The following is a 21447-nucleotide window of genomic DNA, read 5'->3' as shown; positions in this document are numbered from 1 at the left end:
TCAAGTGGAACTCGCCCATGGTTTTAATTACACCAACATACGTGATTCACCGGCAGATTTGTTGTAGTTCAATTCATTTGGGGGTATATTCGTAATTACAAACTCTCTGAAATGTCAGAAAAGTTAAAATTAGGTCAGTTGAGTCAATTTTTATAATTTAGGTCATTTGAGCAAAATGGAAACTTTTTCAGGTCAATTGGGTCAATTTCCCCCCTTTTTCCTTTTTCATGTTGTCATTTTTTCTTAATTTTATGGGTTTAGTCTAGTTTCCTTCCCATGACTGTGGAGGAAAGTTGTAGTTAGACTCTGCTGAGTAACTTAGATCATGTGTATTGCATCTTGTGCACTTTTTCCAGCAATTTTACAAATAAATATTAATTTTTTTGGGATAAGTTTGTAAGGTTCGACGACAAGCAGCAACGGTCCAATCAAGTCGCCTTCCTTCCCGAACTTTATTTCTCAAAGCAACAAGATAATAAACGTGCTGCAATTTCAACCGGTCTCTCAAGATGAGGGCCATCTCTTCTACAGACTACTTTCCTCACAGTGTTGTCCAATTAGTTTAGTAGTCACCGAGAACAGAACCATGGAACCCCAAAGGCATTATTGCAGTTTTTCATTTCTTCTTTCATTTGCATGTTTCTCTTCAACATTAATTTGCTTCGCCACAGATACCATCACGTCAACGAAATTCATCAAAGACCCTGAAACCATAACATCCAAAGCCAGTTCCTTCCAGCTCGGCTTCTTCACACCTCCTAATTCCACAACTCGATATGTCGGTATTTGGTTCCACAACCATTCTCCACAAACCGTTGTATGGGTGGCCAACAGAGAAACCCTTTAAACAACACTTCTCAAGGGATCTTCACAATTTCCAAGGATGGGAATTTTGTGGTCTTGGATGGAAACCACACCGTCCTCTGGTGTTCAAATGTTTCCTCTTCTTCTGCAACCAATAGAAGCGCCCGAATTTTAGATTCGGGAAACCTTGTTCTTGAAGATGCTTCTTCAGGGGAGGTCATATGGGAGAGTTTCAAACACCCTTGTGACAAATTCTTGCCTTCCATGAAATTTACGGCCAACACAAGAACTAAAGACACAGTGGGGCTCACCTCATGGACCAGCCCTTCCGACCCATCTACAGGAAACTTCTACTTAGCGCTTCACGTTCACAGCATTCCTGAAGGTGTAATTTGGAATGGGGATAGCCCTTATTGGAGGACTGGCCCATGGAACGGTCAGATTTTTATTGGAATACCCAACATGTATTCTGTTTATCTCTCTGGGTATAAACTCTTAATCGAAGACCAAACTTACTCTCTTTCTGTCCAATATGATAGGGATCACCTATTTCGTTACTTATTTTTAACCCCACAAGCGGATCTGCAGGAAATTTGCTTGGATACTAAAACGGGCCGCTGGATTTCTGATTGGAATGCTCTGCAAACGTAGTGTGATCGGTATGCCACTTGTGGGGCCTTTGGGATATGTAATCCCAAGGCCTCCCCAATTTGCAGCTGCCTAACAGGGTTTAGGCCAAACCATGAGGAGCAGTGGAATCAGGGAAATTGGAGCGGGGGATGTGTAAGAAAGACGCCATTAAAGTGTGAGAACCTCAATAACAGTAACTCCATCAGCAACCACCAAGATGGGTTCTTCAAAGTGGAAATGGTTAAAGTGCCATTTCTTGCAGAGTGGTCCACTGCCTCTGTTACACCAGATGACTGCGGAAACCACTGCTTGAAGAATTGTTCCTGCACTGCTTATGCATATGAAAATGGCATTCATTGCATGCTATGGACAAGTGATTTAAATGATATACAGAAGTTTGAGAGCGGTGGAGCTGATGTTTACCTTCGTTTGGCATATGCTGACTTAGACCATACCAGTATAATACTCCTCCCTCAGCTTCTACTACACTATCTTTCATCACTCCAAATTATATTGTTCTTGCAACTAATTAAATCTCTATAATATGTTGCTTTGGTCCACAGATGGTGTAAAAGACAAGAAAGTAATTGTTATTCCCATAGTAGTTTGAGTAACTTGTTTCATCTCCACAATTGCTATATACTACATTTGGTGGAGATGGAAGACTCGCAAACAAGGTACACACAAACCTCATTAACTTTTCAAGAAATGCACTCAAAGATTAATTGATATCTAAGTAGCATTATTTGAGGTTTATAGCAGAGACTTGTAGTGAAGAGGAGGAAACTATGAGGTTGAGAAGGGATGATATGATTGAAGAAGAAGTTAAATTGGAGGAGCTGCCACTTTATGATTTTGAGAAGTTGGCAATTGCAACAAACAGATTTGATTCAAGCAACAAGCTGGGACAGGGTGGCTTTGGTCCAGTATATAAAGTAGGTAGAAATAGAATAGAACATCTAGTTTTTTTTTTTTTTTTTTAAAAATAAATTACTCAAATGAATGGTTTATTTTTCAGGGAAAATTGTCAAATGGACAGGAAATAGCAGTAAAGAGGCTTTCAAGAGTCTCTAGTCAAGGGTATGAAGAATTTATAAATGAAGTGAGGGTGATTTCAAAACTACAGCATAGGAATCTTGTGCAACTTCTTGGATGCTGTATTGAAGGAGAAGAGAAGATGTTGATATATGAATACATGCCCAACTTAAGTCTGGATTCCTTAATCTTTGGTGAGATGTTGGGCTAAATTTTAAAAATTATGTTTGTTTTGTTTGATTTTGTTGTTTTAAAACATTCATTCTCTAATTACCAAAATTAAATCAATGCATGTAATGTAGGGTCCGACGCGCAACAGTTTCTGGATTGGAGAAAAAGATTCTCTATTATTGATGGAATTGCTCGAGGTCTTCTTTACCTTCATCGAGATTCAAGACTGAAAATTATCCATAGAGATCTCAAGGCAAGTAATATTCTACTAGACAAATATTGGAATCCTAAAATTTCAGATTTTGGTATGGCAAAGATTTTTGGTGGTAATGAAATTGAAGCAAACACCACCAGAGTGGTTCGAACTTAGTAAGACCTCTCACCATTTTATTATGATGTGATTATATATAATTGTTATGGTACTTTCAACAATTAATCTTATGTGGTTGTTTTATGAATCTAGTGGATATATGGCTCCTGAATATGCAATGTAAGATCAATTTTCGGAAAAAATCAGACGTGTTTAGTTTCGGAGTTCTATTGCTTGAAATTATTAGTGGAAAACGAAACACTGGGTTCTACGGCCACGGACATTCTTTAAGCTGGTTAGAATTTGTATGTCTATAAAATTTTGTATGAAAAGTTAGTCTGTCTCAAATTTATTATAACATTCAAATATCAATAACTCATACAATTTTGTTAATACTGTTTCAGGCATGGAAGTTATGGGAAGGAGACAATCTAATTCCTTTCACTGAACCAACAATTTATGAATTGAGGTACCAACCAGAGATTTTGAGATGCATTAATGTTGGGCTATTATGCATTCAAGAATCTATAAATGATAGGCCAAATGTTTCTACCATTTCTACCATTATTTCAATGCTCAATAGTGAAATTGTATGTCTTCCTTCTCCAAAACAACCGGGCTTTATTAGTAGACCATGGGAGAGTAACATGGAGGTATTTCGTATAAATTGTGATAAATTTTCTGTAAATAATCTTACAGTTACCACACTTGTACCTCGGTAGTGTGTTAGATTGGATAACAAATCTTTGTAAATTTGTAATGGTAGTATTAGAATCCATATAAATGAATTAAATTTATCCAACTGCTTTTGAGGTGGGTGGTGGGTATCAAGCGGATGTACAATTTGTTTGGGCAAATAATCAAATTTTTGCTGAATTAGTTTAATAGATTTTTTTAAGGTCTAATTTCAACTTTAAAGATGTCGATTGAATTGACCTTTCAACTTTATAAAATGTGTAATAAGTGTAAAAAATTTTAATATCAAATCCGTAATAAATCTTTAAATTTAAAAAAGTGTTTAATACATTTAGAATTTTAATTTAATATTATATTGTGAGAACTTATTAAACAACACTCTAATCTTATTATATACCTTTTTTTTTAGTCTAGAAATGTAAACACAACTTTAAAAATAATTATGCGGAGACATTGTTCACATATATTAATAAAAATATCTATACTATTACCAAGTCAACGCCCACATATATTAGTTGAAATATCTTCTCCATACAATTTCAAGGAAAGAAAGCAGAGTTTTCATATAAAAGGAATCATCATAAATCATGGACTGGAATTAATTTTATAATACCATTTATAATGGCAGCAACTAATCTGGACTTTTCTCCAGTTTGACTTCATTTCTGTTTCTTTCTAGAAAATTACTTTATCTACGTATCACTCTGACCTTTTTTTTTACTTTTTAAAAAATATTATCTATTAATTCCAATAAGAATGTGTAAGTGGTTAAAGTAGGTATCTAAGGTCATGAGTTTGAATTCCCACCATAAATCCTCACTTATAGATGTAATATTCGAAGTCTAACCAAGATTTTAAGTAACAAAAATAGAAAAAATAATTTAGAATATGTTAAGGACAATCCTAGTATCTAAATGGTATGATATTGTCCCTTTGTACATAACCCTCTCGATTTTATTTTTTGTTTCATCCAAAAGATCTCATAGATAATTTTCTCTCTTCTCTAACAAATGTGGAAGTTTATTTGTATTTACCTTACAAACCCAACAAAATAAATTATTAATTTTTTAATATACAAAATATTCATCGTTATTTTACGACAGATAATATTATATTGAAATATATACTATGAATATAGTACATATATTTGTTTTATAAAGAAAGAGGAAAAAAAGGTCTTTTCTGGTGGCCAGAGACGTATAGATGGGACAAAGAGAGAATTTTAAACTATCGAAGTACGTACTAGGTATATAATAGTCCCCTAAATAAATATTCCCTAATTTTTTAAAAACAGTAGTCCCATTTTTTAGGTAATTTTTAATCTGGTCCTGACTCCTGAGTATTATGAAATTATCAATTTTATTTTAATATATTAAAAGTTTTAATGAGTTCCTTTCATGGTTTAATAAAAAAAATGTCAAATTTTACTATTACAAAATTTGTGCGATAAAAATATTGCTTTATTAATATATTGTAAATAAAAATTTGTGCAAAATTTGCAACCAATATTGCTTTATTAACATATTTAGCCAAACAAAAACAATAAAACATGAGAAGAAGGGTCTTAAATACTGAAACAAGTATAATTGATATGTTTGTAACGAAAAATACTTAATCTCAGAAAAGAAATTTAACAGAAATATGTTCTGTTAGTTCCCGGGGCTCCTTTGTTAATGTTTTTATTCATTATTTTTTTCCTCAATTCTAATAAAGAAAAACAAAATTACATAGTCTCAACAACGAAATCAAAGATCAAACAATATTTATATTTATGTTTGGCAACAAATTGGAAACGGAAACAAAAATAAAAAAAAATTAAATTTGTTCCGATTGTTCCCATATTCAATTTTTGAGAATTTTAAAAAATAAAAAATAGAAATAATTGCAAAGTGCTTGATTCTAATAAAATTGAAAATCAGAAACAAGTAACGGAAACATTAAGGTTAGTTTGGTAATGTTTGATTGTTTCTATTTTCTTTTTCTTTTAATAAAGAAAAATGACATACATCTATATATTTAAGAATGATAAAATTATATTTTTATTTATGTCGCGTAAAAAGTTGAAAATGAGAATAAGAAGACGACGGAAAAAAAAAAAAACCTAATTTTCATTATCGGGTAACTTTAATTAGAAGTCTCGTATGAGTCTTGAGTTACTAAATTTGGCATACTCTTGTTACCCGATAATGTCACCAAATTTTATTTGAGCAAAGTTTTTTAGTAGTCTACAGAAAATGAATTATTGGAAGAATGAAAAGGATTCCTTCAAATAAACAATAATAATAATAATATTAAAAATAAAGTTATTTTTTGTTTCAAAAATTTCCATTTCTAAGATAATAAAGAAAGATAAATAGTTATAGTTTCTTAATAAAATTTGGGAATTTGTAATGGGTAGCATATAAGTTTTCTATATTTAACAAAATAGCATGCCTTTTTTATATTTTCAGAATTTTGAAAATCCTGATTTTAAAATTTTCAGTATTCCCAAATTAATTACCCTTTTCAGTTATCGCTTCGTTATTATATATCAAACATATATCACATATATATCAGGAGTATATCTGACAACATTAGTATATTAGAAGTCAATCAGTTCTATATTAGTTGTATAATAGTAAATCACTATTTTACCTGCTTTAACCATTTGTCTTGTATTTTTTTTTTGATCAATTAGAAATCGGTAGGTATTGGCATGCATGAGAAAACTTGATACTTACTAAAAATGAGAAAGAAAACTTGAAAGGAACGTGAATGTGAACGTCAATGGTGATTTTCGAAGTTACTGTGAATGAGAAACCAATTAGAAATTATAAGTAAATAGAAACTTAGGGTTTTTTTTGTATATCAATAATATATCAGTGATATATCAAGTATGCATCGTACATATATCAATAGTACAATTAAGTTTTATTAAAGTTTTAAATATCAAAACGAAATCAGCAACAATGTCATTCTTAAAAGATTTAAACATCATTCTTGGGTATCAACATCAACATCAACATCAAATGAACCAGTAGCGTCAACCAAAAACTTAAAGGTTTAAACATCAAAACGAACCAGTAGCATAAACCAAAAGTAGACTAACAATGTCATTCTGAAAATTCTATAAATGAAGAAGCATAAGTTCCAACAGTTTAGAAAAGCATAAGTTTCATTCTTGTATAATCTTTTAGTAAAAGCTTGGGACATCAATCTTCGTTCTTGGTGATTGTCGTGTTTTCGGAGATAATATCTTTGAAGCTTTCCGTTTTTCCATAGACAACACTTTTGGCGTTGGTTTATGTTGTCTTTTGGACGAACGACATCAACATTTTCAACAATGCTTTTTTATTTCATTTTTCGTGTTTATACCATTGCTTTTATCTGGAAAAAAAAATTATTTCATATATTAGTAGTATATCAAAAAACATATATTAGAGCTAATATGTTCGAAATAATTGATAGATATCATAGTTATATAAAAAGTAAATCAATTTCATATCATATGTATATCAAACCTATATCACACATATATCAAGAGTATATCTATTAATCATAGTTATATCAGAAGTAAATCAATAGTATATCAGAAGTCAATTAGTTATATATCATCTATAGTAGTAGATATCACATAGTTATATAAGAAGTAAATCAATTTCATATCATATGTATATCAAACATATATCACATATATATCAGGAGTATATATGTCAATCATAGTTATATCACAAGTAAATCAATAGTATATCAGAAGTCAATCAGTTCTATATCACCTATAGTAGTATATATCATAGTTATATCAGAAATAAACAATTTCATATCAGATGTATATGAAACATATATCACATATATATCAGGAGTATATCTGTCAATCATAGTTATATCATAAGTAAATCAATAGTATATCATAAGTCAATCAATTCTATATCACCTATAGTAGTAGATATCATAGTTATATCAGAAGTAAATCAATTTCATACCATATGTATATCAAACATATATCACATATATATCAGGAGTATATCTGTCAATCATTAGTATATGAGAAATCAATCAGAAGTAATTTATTGTTTGTTCGGGCCTGCAAGGTATACTTGTAGTTTAGCCTCCGTTTTTTTACAAAAAAAAAAAATACTATATTTGAAAAACTCAATCCTTACTATTTTACTTATTTTCCTAACTTTTTTTTACCATGTTTGCCCCGTAAAATTACAACATTTCTTATTTTCCTCTTCGAAATTGTCAAACAAAGCAGCTGCCGTCAATCCGCTTGGCTGGCTGCCCAACAAAACTCGTAGACCTTCTAATTGAAAACCCTCGCCCCCAACTTGTTTCTCAAGGGACGAGATTCAACGCTGTGCAGTCCCATCAATGGTTCTCGCAAAATACGGGTCGTCTATTTTACACACCCTTCAGCACGCTGTGCAGTTTGGATCAATTGATTAGTATTCGGCGACGGTCATGAAATCCAAAAAAAGCTGCAATTTTTCCTGTCCTCTTCTTCATCTTCTTCTTCTTCTTTCATTTACATGCTTCTCTTCAACATTTTGCTCTGCCAAAGATACCATCACATCAACAAATTTCATCAAAGACCCTGCAACTATATCATCCAATTCCAGTTCCTTCGAGTTGGGATTCTTCGCACCTCCTAATTCTACCCGCCGATATGTCGGAATTTGGTTCAACCAAGTCTCCGTACAAACCTTAATATGGGTAGCCAACAGAGACAATCCTTTAAACAACACTTCTCAAGGGATCTTCACAATTTCCAAGGATGGGAATCTTGTGGTCTTAGATGGAAACGACACCGTCCTCTGGTCTTCAGATGTTTCTTCTTCTTCTTCAACCAATCGAAGCGCCCGAATTTTAGATTCGGGAAACCTGGTTCTGGAAGATGCTTCTTCAGGGGAGGTTATATGGCAGAGTTTCAAACACCCTTCTGACAAATTCTTGCCCGCCATGCAAATCATCACAAACAAATTAGACGTAAATTCCAAAGACAAGGTTCAGCTTACCTCATGGAAAAACCCTTCGGATCCATCTACAGGAAACTTTTCCTTCGGGATGGATGTTCAAAATCTCCCAGAAGTTGTGGTTTGGAATGGCCGTGATCCTTATTGGCGGTCTGGTCCATGGAATGGTAATTCTTTTATCGGAGTACCCGAAATGGAAGCTGTTTATCTTTCCGGATACAGCCTTGTAATCCAAGACCAAACTTACACTCTCTCTGTTTCTTACAATTATAGCATTCAAGAATTTGCTTATTTGTTTTTAAGCCCGGGAGGGAATTTGCAGCAAACGTACTGGGATGTTTCGGAGGAGCGCTGGAAGATTACTTGGATGTCTCTACAAACGCGTTGCGATTTGTATGGTGCTTGTGGGGCATTTGGGATCTGCAATCCCAAACCGTCCCCTGTTTGCAGCTGTTTAAAAGGGTTTAAGCCAAATCATGAAGAGGAGTGGAATCAAGGAAATTGGAGTGGTGGTTGTGTCAGAAATACACCATTGCTGTGTAATGCCACCACTCTGGAAGATGGGTTTTTGAAAGTGGAAACAGTTAAATTGCCATTTTTGGCAGAGTGGTCCGGCATTTCCTCTCTTACAGCAGATGATTGCAGACAGTTGTGCTTGAAGAATTGTTCTTGTACTGCTTATGCATATGAAAATGGTATCAATTGTATGCTTTGGAGAAGGGATGATTTAATTGATATGCAAAAGTTTGAGAGTGGTGGAGCTGATCTTTATGTTCGAATGGCGTATGCCGACTTAGATCATACTACAAGTATATACTTCTAACTCTGCCTATAAACTTCTACTGCAATTTTTTCATCATTGAAATTATTTAATGTTATTTTGATCTAACACAGATGATCGTGTAAAAGACAAGACGGGAATTATTATAGCCATAGTGCTACCGACAACGCTTGTCATTTTCGTCATTGCAATATACTTGTGGTTGAGATGGAAAAGGAAAGCTCCCAAAAACGGTAACTAAAAAGTCAAATTAAAATTTGTCTTTCAATATGACATTTGAGACAGTCTTATAATGCGTGCTAATTATAGTCAATGTCATAAATTCTTTACCATTTTACTACAAAGTACAAAGTCATAATCTTTGGTAACGTTTGATGTTAATAAACAGAGAAGAAGAAAACTATGGCGTCCGGAGAAAAAGAGAAGATTTTGAAACTGAAAAGAGAAGATGATATGATTGAGGATGATATAAAACTTGAGGAGCTACCTATTTATGATCTTGAGAAGCTGGCAATGGCAACCAACAATTTTGATTTGACCAACAAGCTTGGGCAAGGTGGCTTTGGTCCAGTGTATAAGGTAAGTACTTTTTCTTTATAATATTCTTTGATTATTGGAGGAAGCTAGTGTATGATTTAAGAATTTTATTTTCAGGGAAAATTAGCAAATGGACAGGAAATAGCAGTAAAGAGGCTTTCAAGGGTCTCCCAACAAGGATATGAAGAATTTATTAATGAAGTAAGAGTAATTTCAAAACTACAACATAGGAATCTTGTGCGACTTTTTGGTTGTTGCATCGAAGGAGAAGAGAAGATGTTGATATATGAGTATATGCCCAACCTAAGTTTGGATGCATTAATTTTTGGTGAGATACTCTGACCCTAAATTTCAAAAGTTACGACAGTGTTTAATGTAGTTTGGGATTTTCATTCACTAACCAAAGCTAAAATCTATACACGTGTAGGCTCCTCCAAACAAAAACTTTTGGATTGGAGAGAGAGATTTAATATTATCGATGGAATTGCTCGAGGACTTCTTTATCTTCATAGGGATTCGAGATTGAAAATTATTCATAGAGATCTCAAGGCGAGCAATATTCTGTTAGACAAAAATTTCAACCCTAAAATTTCGGACTTTGGCACGGCAAGAATTTTTTATGGCAATGAAGTTAAAGCCAACACTTTAAGAATTGTTGGAACTTAGTAAGTATCTTTCTCGTCATTTTATAGTAAATCGATCCTTATTGTTATGTAGCTAACAATAATTCATTGATGTGTTTTTGTTTTCTACAAATCTAGTGGATATATGTCTCCTGAATATGCAATGCAAGGTCAATTTTCAGAGAAATCAGACGTGTTTAGTTTTGGAGTTCTATTGCTTGAAATTATTAGTGGAAGACGAAATACAGGGTTCTACTACCACGAGCATTCTTTGAACTTATTAGAATTTGTACGTTCATACAAGTTTCTAGAAAAGTTGTTCTCAAATTCATTGTATCATTCACATCTCAATAACTCATACAACTTTGTTAATTAACTTCGTTTCAGGTATGGAAGTTATGGGAGGGAGACGATCTAATTCATCTGATTGAACCTACAATTTATGAATTGAGGTACCAAGGAGAGATTTTGAGATGCATTCATGTTGGGCTCTTGTGCATTCAAGAACTTATAAATGATAGGCCAAATGTTTCTACCATTATCTCAATGCTGAATAGTGAAATTGTAGATCTTCCTTTCCCAAAACAACCGGGCTTTATTGGTAGACCACGCGAGAATAGCATAGAGGAATCTCAAAAAAATTGTGATAAATTTTCTGTAAATAATAGTCTTACAGTTACCACAATTGTACCTCGGTAGCTTGTTGGATTGGACAACAAATAGTTTTGGTTTACTTGTAACCTATTCGTAATTGTGGCTTAAAGAGCATACTGATACTGATAATTGATACGGTAGGGCACCGACCTTCTCAATTTTATTTTACTTTCTTAAATTGGTTTAATATTTTCACTTCTAATTAAAGTCTATCTATAGATTTTCTTAAGGTTGAATTGCATGGTCAAAGATGTTCATTTTTTACTTTGTAAAATATTTAATGTTTTCAAAAAAAACTTTTAATAGGGTTACTAATTGATCTTTAGATTTCGAAAAATGTCTAATAAATTCTGGTCTGAAGTGAAATGAATAATCATAAATCATAGACTGGAATTAATTTTATAATATAATAGAAATACTTAACTGCATATCATTATCGATTTTTAATTTGATTTTTCTTTTCAGTTCAAAAAAATATTAGCGGGATCCATTGATCTTAATTGGTTTATAAATAAGTCAGGTTAGAATGATATACTGCGTTTGGGTTTTGGTATAACTTTAAAAAAATAATACTTTTAAAGAAAATAATTTCTTCTCCCAATACTTTTGTAAAAAGTATTAATTTAAACTTTCTAGGTAATTTTAGATGAGTAGGAATATTTTTTTAAAAAAGTTTAATGTTAGGTAGTAAATAAAAAATATTTTTTTAAAAAATTGATTGTCTTAAAATACCTTTTTATTAAACACTTGAAAGATAATTATACACAAAATTATTTTTGAAAAATCTCAAATGGTTAACTTACCTGGACATTTTGAATTTGAACCCTCATCTCACAATTTATACTAAAAAATATATCAAACTCACCGTTGGTAAGATTTGTCCTTAGGTAAGTATTGTTTGTTTGTTTTTTATTTATCCCTCAGTGTTTAAATTTCTGGTTCTATTTCTGACGTAACATTCTCAAATTTTAAATTACAAAAAATAGAAAAAAGTGATAAAATAATTTTTTATATTTTTTAATACTTAAAATATTCATCGTTAATTTACTGCAGATAATATTATATTGAAATATAAACTATGAATACAGTATTTTATTGGTTTACAAAGAATAAGGAAAAGACAAATCAAGAAGTCTTTTCTGGTGGCTAGAGTTTCAAGGCACAGATATTTTAAAACATCAGCGCTGAACATATCAAAATGGTAATCAATATTTGAAGTAATTCTCCATTTGCTAATTAAACATTTAAAATTTTCAATTTTATTCTAATCTATTAAAAATTCTCAGTTAAATTTTTTCAGAAAGAATGTCACAAATTTAATAATAAAAAGTTTTTATTATTAAAATACTGTTTTATTATTATAATTTTTTTTGCAAAAGGGAAATATTGTTTTATCGTGAAACTGCAGAAAGCCCAGCTGCAGCTGCATCCAAAATTTTCCAATCCGCTTCTCATCAAGTTTGCACCGCTGCAGACACAACTTGTACACCTAATTGTGAAATATTCTCCATTGCGGGTACCAAAATATTTTCACATAGAATAACAAAATTTTACCTTCTAATTTTTTATTGGCACAAATTTTCAATTCTGAAAACTCTGTAGGAGAAAACTTTCAAAATCTTTAATTTAATTTTTCTTTAGGTTGTGCACAGTCCCATTAATGGTCATCGCAAAATTAGGGTCGTCTATTTTATACACCCTTTTGCACGCAGTTTGGTTGAATTGATCAGTAAAAACACCTGCAATTTTTCATGTCGTCGTTTTCTTGATCTTCTTCTTCTTTCATTTATATGCTTCTCTTCAACAATTTGCTCTGCCCAAGATACGATCACATCAACAAATTTCATTAAAGACCCTGCAACTATATCATCCAATGCCAGTTCCTTCGAGTTGGGATTCTTCGCACCTCCTAATTCTACCCGCCGATATGTCGGAATTTGGTTCAACCAAGTCTCCGTACAAACCTTAATATGGGTAGCCAACAGAGACAACCCTTTAAACAACACTTCTCAAGGGATCTTCACAATTTCCAAAGATGGGAATCTTGTAGTCTTAGATGGAAACGACACCGTCCTTTGGTCTTCAAATGTTTCTTCTTCTTCTGCAGCCAATCGAAGCGCCCGAATTCTAGATTCGGGAAACCTTGTTTTGGAAGATGCTTCTTCAGGGGAGGTTATATGGGAGAGTTTCGAACACCCTTCTGATAAATTCTTGCCTTCCTTGAAATTTTTGACCAACAGAAGAACTAAAGACACAGTGGGGCTTACCTCATGGACCAGCCCTTCCGACCCATCTACAGGGAACTTTTCCTTTACGTTGAATGTCTTCAATCTCCCTGAAGCTGTCATTTGGAATGGAGGTAGCCTTTATTGGCGGTCTGGTCCATGGAACGGCCAGTCTTTCATCGGAGTACCCGAAATGGAATCTGTTTATCTCTCCGGATTCAACCTCGTAATCCAAGACCAAACTTACACTCTCTCTGTTCCTTACAATTACAGTATTCAAGAATTTGCATATTTGTTTTTAAGATCGGAAGGGGATTTGGAGCAAATGTACTGGGATGCTTCGGAGGGGTGGAAGATTAGTTGGTCGGCTCTAAAAACGCGGTGCGATTTTTATGGTGCTTGTGGGGCGTTTGGGATGTGCAATCCCAAAGCATCCCCTGTTTGCAGCTGTATAAAAGGGTTTAAGCCAAAGCATGAAGAGGAGTGGAATCGAGGAAATTGGAGTGGTGGATGCACCAGAAATACACCACTGCAGTGTGAGAAATCGAACAATGATAATGCCACCATTCAGGAAGATGGGTTTGTAAAAGTGGAAATGGTTAAAGTTCCATATTTGGCAGAGTGGTCCATTACTTCTCTTACAGCAGAGGATTGCAGACAGGAATGCTTGAAGAATTGTTCTTGTACTGCTTATGCATATGAAAATGGCATTCGTTGTATGCTATGGAGAGGAGACTTAATTGATATACAGAAGTTTGAGGGCGTTGGAGCTGATCTTTACCTTCGAATGGCATATGCAGATTTGGATCATACTACAAGTATATATATACTCTCCCTTTCCCTCATTACAGTTTTTCAACCTTGTAATTATGTTGTTTTTGGAACTAAGTATATCTTTAATATTGATTTCTTCATCCCCAGATGTAAAAGACAACAGAAGAGTAATTATTATAGCCACAGTTCTACCAGCAACGCTTATCATATTCATCATTGCCATATACTTGTGGTGCAAACAAGGTAACTAAAAAAAAAAAAAAAATTGTCTTATAGTTTTAACATGACATTTGAGGTAGTATATATTGCTAATTATAGTCATTTCATTTCTTAAGCGTTTTAGTAGTGGGTAAAAGGGTTTATATTTGGTTAACATTTGAGGTGTATAAACAGAGAAGAAGAAAACTATGAGGTCCAGTGAAAAAGAGAAGATTTTGAAACTGACAAGGGAAGATGATATGATTGAGGATGATATCAAACTTGAGGAGCTACCTCTTTATGATTTTAAGAAGCTAGCAATGGCAACCAACAATTTTGATTTGACCAACAAACTTGGGCAAGGTGGCTTTGGTCCAATGTATAAGGTACATGGCTACTACTTTTTGTGGGTTCTTTTTCTAAAAAAAACATTAATCGGAAGCTTATATGGTTTAAGAAAAAGTTTTATTTTCAGGGAAAATTGTTAAATGGACAAGAAATAGCAATAAAGAGGCTTTCCAGGGCCTCTAATCAAGGATATGAAGAATTTATTAATGAAGTGAGGGTGATTTCAAAACTACAACATAGGAATCTTGTGCGGCTTTTTGGTTGTTGCATCGAAGGAGAAGAGAAGATGTTGATATATGAGTATATGCCTAACCTAAGTTTGGATGCATTAATTTTTGGTGAGATATATACTTGAGCTAAATTTCAAAAGTTTGGAATATTCATTCGGTAACCAAAATTAAAATCTATACATGTGTAGGTTCACCAAAACAAAAACTTTTGAATTGGAGGGAGAGATTTAATATTATCGATGGAATTGCTCCAGGACTTCTTTACCTTCATAGAGATTCGAGATTGAAGATTATTCATAGAGATCTCAAGGCAAGTAATATTTTGTTAGACGAAGATTTGAACCCTAAAATTTCGGACTTTGGCATGCCAAGAATCTTTTATGGCAACGAAGTTAAAGCGAACACTTTAAGAGTTGTTGGAACTTAGTAAGTCTCTGTCGCCATTTTATATTAAATTTTGATCCTCATTGTTATATGTAGCTAATAACGATTCATTTATGTGTTTTTGTGTTTGTATGAATGTAGTGGATATATGTCTCCTGAATATGCAATGCAGGGTCAATTTTCAGAGAAATCAGATGTCTTTAGTTTTGAAGTTCTATTACTTGAAATCATCAGTGGAAGGAGAAACACAGAGTTCTACCCCCACGAATATGCCATAACTTTATTGGGATTTGTAAGCTCGTGAAAAACTTCACTCCCAATTTCATGACAAGATTCAAATCTGAATAACTCATACAAGTTTATTAACTTGGTTTCAGGCATGGAAGTTGTGGATGGAAGACAATCTTATGCATTTGATTGAACCAACAATATATGAATTGGACTACCAATTAGAGATTTTCAGATGCATTCAAGTGGGGCTCTTATGCGTTCAAGAATTTATAAATGATAGGCCAAATGTCTCCACCATTATTTCAATGCTCAATAGTGAAATTGTAGATCTTCCTTCTCCAAAGGAACCAGGTTTTGTTGGCAGAACACATGAAAGTAGCACAGATTCATCCCAGCAAAACTTAGATAAATATTCTGTAAATAGTGTCACACTTACCAAAATTATAGCTAGATAGTTCATAGGTAGCAGTACCAAATAATTGTACCTTTTTTTCTAATCTTATACCTTTTGAAGAATCTTCCAATTTATTACACCTATTTCTTGTATTTCTCAATCCATATATTGTTCCCACGGATTTTGATTTTGATTTTTTATGTTTCATTATTAGATAATGTGAAATTTGGATGTCATTCCAAATACAACTTTACCAAGTCAATGCCACATTGTATATTAAAAGAAATTGATCCATCATTTCCAATATATATAAAGTATTAGTATAGAAGTATCGTCATCATGGACTATGGAATATAATTTTATAACATAGTTTGACATTGAAAATACCTAATCACCTGGACATTTCTCGAGTTTGACTCAGTTGCCCGAAAATCATTTCTTTACTCAATCTCGTGTTATGCATGATTTTCTTGCTAGATGGTCATAATTTTCCAAAGATGATAAGGTTTTATAAAATTGATGTTTGTGAATATTTTGACTCTTTCTATTACTGGGTATACCATAATTTGGATCGCCCAAAAAACATCAACACTCAATAATTAGAAAAGCTGTTGTGGGAAAGTATTTTTCTATATACATTTATTAAATAAATTCAGAGGAAATCATCGATCATATTGTAATATTTAGACAAATTGATTAAATTAGTTGAATATAGTAACCATTATATATTGTAATTAAAAGAGAGTTGTAAGCTTTTTAAAAACAGCAAGGTCTTGTGATAATTAACTTGTTAGCAAATGTAGTTTTATATTCATCATTCTTTTTGTTGAATCGCCAACAAAATTATTAATGATATGATTGTATAGATGTCAACTAAATTTTAACTTTTACCTATTTTATTATCATTAAGTTTTTATTTCAAGCATTGCACACGACTTTTAATATTTTAAAATAATATTTGACAGTGAAGTTTCAAAATTATTCAACATATAACATAATTTTCAAATGGTACGGAGAATTAGTTACTGAAAAAAAATGTTGTTGTTCATTGAAAGTTGTATATTTTTTCAGTAAACAATGACAAAATACATGTTTCCGTCCTAAATGTATGGAAAGTTTCTTCAATGGTCAGTAATTCGGTGAAAATTTAGAGAATAAAACAAAAAATAAAAAGTCATCAAAGGGAAAAGAAAAAAAAAAGAAATTCCGAAGAAAAATTAGAAACTTTCCTGGCTTAGATGATCATTTTACCTAGGTAAATTTTTGCCAATTCAATAATTATTAGGTCATACAATTCAATGCTACGAATATGAAATTTGGTAAAAGAAAAGTTCGAAAACAATCAAGATAACTAAGAGACTGTGAATTCGAACTTCCACCCATATTAAAAAAAAAAACATTAATTTCTAAATGAAGTTTAAAATTTTAGAGTCATTTACTAGATTCGAAAGTAGTAGCTAAGCTTTGCATAAGCACGTACCTACCGCAACCAATTAAAAAGAAAAAGGAAAAAGGCAAAAAAGAGTAGGACTCTAAAAGGATCATATGAGTTTGGAAGTTTGACCAGCAGTGGAGTGGCACCCAATCAGCTTTCCCATCGAACTTGTTTCTAAGGCAATGTGATTAAACAGCCTTCAGTTCCAAGGATTTATGCACAATATAAGCCTCTCTTTTACACATTATTTTGTCACTCCAATTAGTAATCAACAGATTAAAACAGCCATGAAATTGAACCCCCAAAAGTATTGGAGTAGTTTTTCATGTCGTCTCCTCCTAATCCTTCTTTCATCTTCATGTCTCTGTTCAAATCTTTGCTTCGGGCGTACAGATACCATCACATCAACCAATTTCATCAAACACCCTTCAACCATAACATCCAATTCCACTTCCTTCCAGCTCGGCTTCTTCACACCTCTCAACTCCACAAACCAATTCCTCGGAATTTGGTTCAACAATCAAATATCTCCACAAACCGTTGTGTGGGTGGCCAACAAAGACGAACCTCTCAAACACTCCCCCGGAATCTTCACCATTTCCCAAGATGGAAACCTTGTCGTCTTAGACGGAAACGACGCCGTCCTTTGGTCTTCAAACATTTCATCTTCTCCCAAATCCAATAGAACCGCCAGCATTTTAGACACCGGCAACCTCATCTTGGAAGATACAACTTCTGGGGTTGTTTTATGGCAGAGTTTCGAACACCCATCTGATAAATTCTTGCCATCCATGAAATTTATGACCAACACAAGAACAAAACAGAGACTGGGGCTTACTTCATGGAACACCCCTTCTGATCCATCCACGGGAAATTTCTCGTTTGGGCTGTACGTTCACAACATTCCCGAAGCTGTGATTTGGAATGGCCGTGACACGTTTTGGCGATCCGGTCCATGGAATGGACAGGGTTTTATGGGAATACCCGACATGGTCTCTGTTTATCTCTCTGGATACAGCCTCGTAATCGAAGACCAAACTTACTATCTTTCCGTCACTTACAACGAGGCTGAGAAATTCGATTACTTGTTTTTAAGCTCGCAAGGAAATATTCAGGAAATGTACTTGGATTCTGAGGAGAAGCGGTGGATGGGAGGTTGGTTGGCTATAAAAACGCAGTGTGATTACTATGGTGCTTGTGGGGCTTTTGGGATCTGTAATGCGAAAGCGTCCCCTGTTTGCAGTTGCTTAAAAGGGTTCAAGCCAAAGCGTGAGGAGGAGTGGAATCAGGGAAATTGGAGTGGTGGGTGTGTGAGAAATACGCCATTGGAGTGTGAGAAGTCAAACAGGAGCGCCACTGAGGTGGAAGTTGATGGATTTTTGAAAGTGGGAGTTGTTAAAGTTCCATTTCTTGCAGAATGGTTGAATTCCTCTGCTTCGGTAGATGATTGTAGAGGTGAGTGCTTGAAGAATTGTTCGTGTAGTGCTTATGCTTATGAAAGTGGTCTTCGTTGTATGCTGTGGAGAGGGGAGTTGATTGATATACAGAAGTTTGAGAGCGATGGAGCTGATCTTTACCTTCGTGTGGCATATGCAGACTTGGATCATACAAGTATATTCTTTTCCTAAACATCAACTGCAACGTTTTATTACTGAAATTTATATTGTTTTTTCTATCCAAGTGTTTCTAATATTGCTTTCATCCACAGATGACATAAAAGACAAGAAAGGTATTATTATAGCCATAGTACTATCAGCAATAATGTTTATCATCTTCATCATTGTTGCCATGTATTTTTGGTGGGGAGGGAAGACTCGAAAACAAGGTAACACTTATCCCATTAGTACAACAAATATAAGAATGAAAGATTAAACCTACGACGTGTAGGAGAGGAATGAGATGTTTTAACTGCTAAGTCACACTAATGTTGGTATTAAATTTATCTTGTGTTAGTTGATAAAATAGTCAGGTAAATCATTGATATGTATGGCAGGGAAGAAAAGAAATATGACTTCCACAAAGGAGGAGAAGATTTTGAAGTGGACAAGGGAAGATATGATGATTGAAGACGCAGTAGAGCTACCTCTTTATGATTTTGAGAAGTTGGCAATTGCAACAAACAACTTTGATTTAAGCAACAAGCTTGGGCAGGGTGGCTTCGGTCCAGTTTACAAGGTAGGCAACCACATGGTAAATTTATTTGATTTTATTTATTAATTGGAAGCATGTGACTTAAGATAATGTTTTTATTTCTAGGGAAAACTGTTAAATGGACAGGAAATAGCGGTGAAGATGCTCTCAAAAGCCTCTCATCAAGGATACCAAGAATTTATAAATGAAGTGAGGGTGATTTCAAAACTACAACATAGAAATCTTGTGCGACTTTTCGGTTGTTGCACTGAAGGAGAAGAGAAGATGTTAGTATATGAATACATGCCCAACTTAAGTTTGGATGCATTAATCTTTGGTGAGAATGCTGCCTAATAAGCATTAAATTGTATTTAGTATATCCGTTCACTAATTATAATTAAGTTTGTGCATGTAGGCTCCCAAAAGCAAAACATTTTGGATTGGCACAAGAGATTCAATATTATTGATGGGGTTGCTCGAGGTCTTCTTTACCTTCATCGAGATTCAAGATTAAGAATCATTCATAGAGATCTAAAGGCAAGTAATATTCTATTAGATAAAGATTTGAATCCTAAAATTTCAGATTTTGGTATGGCAAGAATTTTTGGCGATGATGAAGTTCAAGCAAGTACTGTAAGAGTTGTTGGAACTTAGTAAGAGCTCTCACCATTTTTTTTTTAAATTATATTGTTATATGCAACTAACATAAACTAATTTTTGATGTGATTTTCATGAACCAAGTGGATATATGTCTCCTGAATATGCAATGCGAGGTCAATTTTCAGAGAAATCAGATGTGTTTAGTTTTGGAGTTCTATTGCTTGAAATTATTAGTGGAAGACGAAACACAGGGTTCTACTACCACGAATATGCTTTAAGCTTATTAGAATTTGTACGTCTATAATTTCCTTTTTTTTTTTTAATTACTCTCTAAATTCATTATAACATTCAAAATCTCTAAAACTAGCTCATATAACTTTTATAACTTGGTTTCAGGCATGGAAGTTGTGGATGGAAGACAATCTTATTCCTTTGATTGATCCATCAATGTATGAATTGTGCTATCAATCGGAGATTTTGAGATGCATTCAAGTGGGGCTGTTATGCGTTCAAGAATTTGTAAATGATAGACCAAATATTACTACCATTATCTCAATGCTCAATAGTGAGATTGTAGATCTCCCTTCTCCAAAGCAATCGGGCTTTATTGGTACATCGCAACCAAATTCTGATAAATTTTCTCTAAATAGTCTGACACTTACCACAATTGTGCCTCGGTAGTGTTAGATTGGAAAAGTTGATATGTAATTTTGAGAGCCTACCAGTTTAATAAGGAAGGTATACGCCCTCTCAAATATTTCTCGAATTGGATAATAGTGTCACTTATAACTCAAGTCTACAAATTTGTTTTCAATTACAAGTTTAGTTTATAAATTCTAAGATGGTATCCAATTGATGTCCGAATTTTCGATATTATATATATATATATGTCTAATAAATTTCTAACCTTAAAAATTTATTTAATAAGTTCTTCAACTTTTAATTTTGTGTGATAATCTAAACTTTTAATGTCGTGTCTACTAAGTTTCTAAACTTTAAATTAAAAATTTTTAAATCTATTAAAAGTTTTTTAAAGTTTATTAAACATAATTTTAAAAGCTTGGAGATTGAACCTGTAATTTTGACCTATTTTTTTTTATCCTTCTGAACTAATGTGAACATTAGCTCCCCTTTGTAACAATTATACCAAGACAATGCCACATATATTAATAGAAATATCTCCAACATTTTTTCCAAGTCAATGACCACATATATTAATAGAAATATATCTCTAACATTTCCATTATATAATTTTAAGGAAAGAGATCAGAGTGTTCAGATTAAAGGAATCCTAAATCAAGG

The 21447-nt window shown here is 33.3% G+C and overlaps 3 protein-coding genes and 1 pseudogene across 5 annotated transcripts; all 4 read left to right on the top strand.

Moving 5' to 3' along the window:
- Positions 1-416: 416 nt before the first annotated feature.
- Positions 417-3835, top strand: LOC111010962 (G-type lectin S-receptor-like serine/threonine-protein kinase SD1-13; annotated as a pseudogene). The gene is made up of 7 exons (XR_015789691.1): positions 417-1891; positions 1998-2111; positions 2197-2369; positions 2453-2663; positions 2772-3009; positions 3104-3255; positions 3355-3835. The product of XR_015789691.1 is annotated as a G-type lectin S-receptor-like serine/threonine-protein kinase SD1-13 (transcript).
- Positions 3836-7729: 3894 nt separating this feature from the next.
- On the top strand, positions 7730-11374 carry LOC148212537 (G-type lectin S-receptor-like serine/threonine-protein kinase SD1-13). Of its 2 annotated transcripts, XM_088121559.1 has the most exons (7): positions 7739-9410; positions 9496-9615; positions 9771-9961; positions 10037-10247; positions 10347-10584; positions 10681-10831; positions 10930-11374. In XM_088121559.1, exons 1-7 carry the CDS (start codon positions 8090-8092, stop codon positions 11239-11241), a joined length of 2544 nt encoding a protein of 847 aa, XP_087977685.1. In that variant the 5' UTR covers positions 7739-8089; the 3' UTR covers positions 11242-11374. The 2 variants fall into 2 exon arrangements, with proteins under 2 accessions (XP_087977686.1, XP_087977685.1); XM_088121560.1 differs by lacking the exon at positions 10681-10831 and having other exon boundaries at positions 7730-9410; positions 10930-11070.
- A 900-nt stretch (positions 11375-12274) lies between these two features.
- LOC148212536 (G-type lectin S-receptor-like serine/threonine-protein kinase SD1-13) lies at positions 12275-16167 on the top strand. The gene is made up of 8 exons (XM_088122242.1): positions 12275-12283; positions 12838-14239; positions 14343-14438; positions 14589-14779; positions 14869-15079; positions 15160-15397; positions 15497-15647; positions 15733-16167. Exons 1-8 carry the CDS (start codon positions 12275-12277, stop codon positions 16039-16041), a joined length of 2607 nt encoding a protein of 868 aa, XP_087978368.1. The 3' UTR covers positions 16042-16167.
- Positions 16168-17515: 1348 nt separating this feature from the next.
- On the top strand, positions 17516-20997 carry LOC111010891 (G-type lectin S-receptor-like serine/threonine-protein kinase At1g11300). The gene is made up of 7 exons (XM_022284467.2): positions 17516-19026; positions 19124-19240; positions 19409-19590; positions 19672-19882; positions 19961-20198; positions 20287-20437; positions 20542-20997. The coding sequence occupies exons 1-7, from the start codon at positions 17631-17633 to the stop codon at positions 20824-20826; spliced, it is 2580 nt and encodes an 859-aa protein (XP_022140159.2). The 5' UTR covers positions 17516-17630; the 3' UTR covers positions 20827-20997.
- The last annotated feature ends 450 nt before the right edge of the window (positions 20998-21447 follow it).

Source organism: Momordica charantia, assembly GCF_013281855.1.
Source record: "Momordica charantia cultivar OHB3-1 chromosome 3 unlocalized genomic scaffold, Mcharantia_2.0 BLBB01000003.1, whole genome shotgun sequence".
NCBI lineage: Eukaryota > Viridiplantae > Streptophyta > Magnoliopsida > Cucurbitales > Cucurbitaceae > Momordica > Momordica charantia.
Note: the sequence above shows the minus strand (reverse complement) of the source record. Positions and strands in the feature narration are given on the sequence as shown.